Source organism: Ipomoea nil, unplaced genomic scaffold (genome assembly GCF_001879475.1).
Source record: "Ipomoea nil cultivar Tokyo-kokei standard unplaced genomic scaffold, Asagao_1.1 scaffold3377, whole genome shotgun sequence".
Classification (NCBI taxonomy): Eukaryota; Viridiplantae; Streptophyta; class Magnoliopsida; order Solanales; family Convolvulaceae; genus Ipomoea; species Ipomoea nil.
Window position 1 is genome coordinate 2,228,707 of NW_017619805.1, and position 3,037 is coordinate 2,231,743.

At 45.2% G+C, this 3,037-nt stretch overlaps 1 protein-coding gene across 1 annotated transcript; it reads left to right on the forward strand.

Moving 5' to 3' along the window:
- Positions 1 to 1,966: 1,966 nt before the first annotated feature.
- LOC109170905 lies at positions 1,967 to 2,725 on the forward strand. Its single transcript, XM_019320043.1, has one exon. It carries the CDS (start codon positions 1,967 to 1,969, stop codon positions 2,723 to 2,725), a length of 759 nt encoding a protein of 252 aa, XP_019175588.1.
- The last annotated feature ends 312 nt before the right edge of the window (positions 2,726 to 3,037 follow it).

Below are 3,037 nucleotides of genomic sequence, written 5' to 3' on the forward strand. Positions count from 1 at the left end.
GAGGATACGCAATCACACACATTGGCACTTCATGCTACAATGACACTTCATGTAACAATTATCACAATCCATCCATATGCCCGGTTCCAACCTTATGGCTACCCCCAACCTTATAGCTAGTTCCAACCATTACCTCAAGGACCACTGTACATACAAGTCCAACCTTATGCCTCTGGGAACCGTCGTTCCCCACCTATACCCACCAAATCAACAACCACTAATTTCATAGTACACGAGGGTACCGTTCAATTCACACGGCCTGAAGCCCACGCCGCACACATGAGCCTATAGCCAAGTTCACAACTCCATAATCACGTCATGGCCACCACGAGGACCACCACCGTACCTTGGTGACTAATGTCCCATACCATTAATTGTGCAATCCAGGTACAGCCAACACACACATCATCATCATAGGAATCAATCAACGGATCACAACGAAGATATGAAACCATACTCAATCAAGGAAAGGATCACAGTCCGACAACAACAATGATTAACACAAGTCATCATCCACAATAGGAAAGAACAACCCACACACGCTAGCATTTCAACATCAAACTAGCATGATTATCAAACGGTTAAACCAAACATAGTTCCGAGGAACATACAAGACTCATCATGGTTCAACGAATCACAATGTTGGACACATAGCACGATTCAAGACACCAAAACCTACATGGAATCCTACCATATAGTTCTAGTCATACGAAACATCAAGATGAAACTCAAAAAGCCCAACAAAAAAACATCGGGAAGTCAAAACATCAATTACCAAGTCAAAAGAATCACGGGGAACCAATCCCCAAACATCACCACACACGTACCTGCGGGTGGAGCCACGGGTGAACCTCCACCCGTGGTTCCGCCCGCGGGAGCCTTCGTCCCACTGGCTTGTACCCCGCGGGTACACACCCTGTACCAAAATAATCCATTCGGGGATTTTCAACTCCAAGCTCAAATTCAAGTCCGAAACATGCCAAATCTCACCAAATACAACAAAATGACTTGAATCAAAGGAATAGCCAAGCAATGGCATACATGAACCCTAATAACAAGCTCTAGATATGCATTTTCACAAGACAATGCATCAACACTCACATTTCATTGCAAAATCACATGTAGAATCCAAGAAATCATCATATAGGTAAGCAAAATAGATTTTGTTGAGCATGGGTTACCTCTTGTAGAAAAATTCTTCACTTAAAACACTTCCCAAAGACCCTAACAAGGTTCACCTTCAACACCCACTTCAAGAACACACCAAAAAATCATAATGATTTCATCTTTAAGAATAGACACCTTAGAAAATACTAAAAACACAAAAAGAACATAGATCTTACCCTCCTAGATGCTCAAGGGTAGGAAAGGTGGAATCTTGGAGACAAACTTTGAATATTTTGTAAAGCTTCTACTTGGCTTGGAAGAAAAGCTATCTAACTTTTAGAGAGAAGGGGGAGCTCATGTTTAGAAAGTGTAAGGGAAAGAATGAAGGGTGTCTTCTAGGTTGGCTTGCAATACTAACATGAGGTGAAATGTCTTCATTACCCTTACTAAAATGAGGAAGTGTAAGGGGACAAGGGAACTATCCTCAAAGCTTTAGGTACAACACTTTGACTTTGGTTGACTAGTCAAATACTAGTCCCCGACTAATGAATTTTCAGAAATTTAAAGAATAATTCATAATTTAGATTAGGATTAATTACTTAATTAATTCTTAAATAGAATTTAGATTTGCGGGGTGTCACAATGCTTATTATGGTATTAGAGCCTATGTTTGAGCCTAGGATGATAGAGTCTAGACTTCTACGTGGCTAAGTGTGGTTTGAGACCTTAAGGTGACCGTAAGAATCTAAGTGTTTAGGCTTAGGAATCTTAGGATGCACGGCGAGTTGAGTGTTGTTTAAAGTTGTTTGCTTGGTTGTTGTCTTGTTGGTAACAGTGTTGCTGTTGTAGAAGCTTCGCGATGCCTCCCCGTCAGCATGCACGTACACCGGAGACCCTGACGAACGAGCAGCTTGCCCAGAATCTGCATCAGTTGACGCAGACCATGCAAACCCTCAGCGAGGTGTTGTTGCACAACAATCATCCCGTGCCACCTCCGCAGCCTGCCGGGCATAGGGATATAGGGTTCCTTGTGTCGAGCCATAGACCTCCGACGTTCGCGGGCAAAGAAGATCCCGTTATCCTGGAAGAGTGGGTGAGGACGTTTGACAAGATCTTTTCGGTTGTTGGATGCCCAAAGGAGCGGAGAGCAGAGCTTGCGACGTTCAACTTCTGCCACGAGGCCGACTTGTGGTGGGTATACGAGGGCCCAGCTTGCCTCGAGGAGCCTGGTTTTGATTGGACGGCCCTGAAAGATCGGATGCGTGAGAGGTTCTATCCAGCGCATGTGCGAGCCGCGATGTACGAGGAGTTCCTCCATCTTCAACAAGGTTCTTTATCGGTGGTTGAGTACCACAAGAAGTTTCTCAAGCTTGCTCGCTTTGCCCGTATGCTTGTGCCTACCGAGCTCGCCAAAGTTGAGAAGTTCGTAGCCGGTTTGAACTACGAGGCACGAAAGGCTTTAACCGTGAGAAGGCCAAGTTCTTTGAAGGAAGCATACCTGAGTGTCGCGGACTTGTATCGGGTACAGCAGCTACAGCGTGGTTCCTATGAGCTTGCACGGAAAAGGACTGAGAGTGGAGGATCTTCCAACTTCAAGAGGCCCAAGCAGAACTTCTAAGCCAAGAACGCACCTTCTCCAACCCAAGGACCAACACGAGCGGAGCCCGGAGGTCAAGTAAAGACATTCGCGTACCGAAGATGTGGGAAAGTGCATGCGGGTCAGGATTGCCATGGTCAAGCGTTCCGATGCTTCCGTTGCGGGGATAGAGGACACAAGATCGCCGAGTGCCCTCAGTAAGCCAACCAAAGTGTAACACCCCTGATTTTCAAGACATTTAAAACTTAATAATAAAGGTAACATCTCATTAAATTCCAAAGCGTAACATAAGTGTACAGGGTGCTATGCCACACCGGGGCTAGAGAACCCATG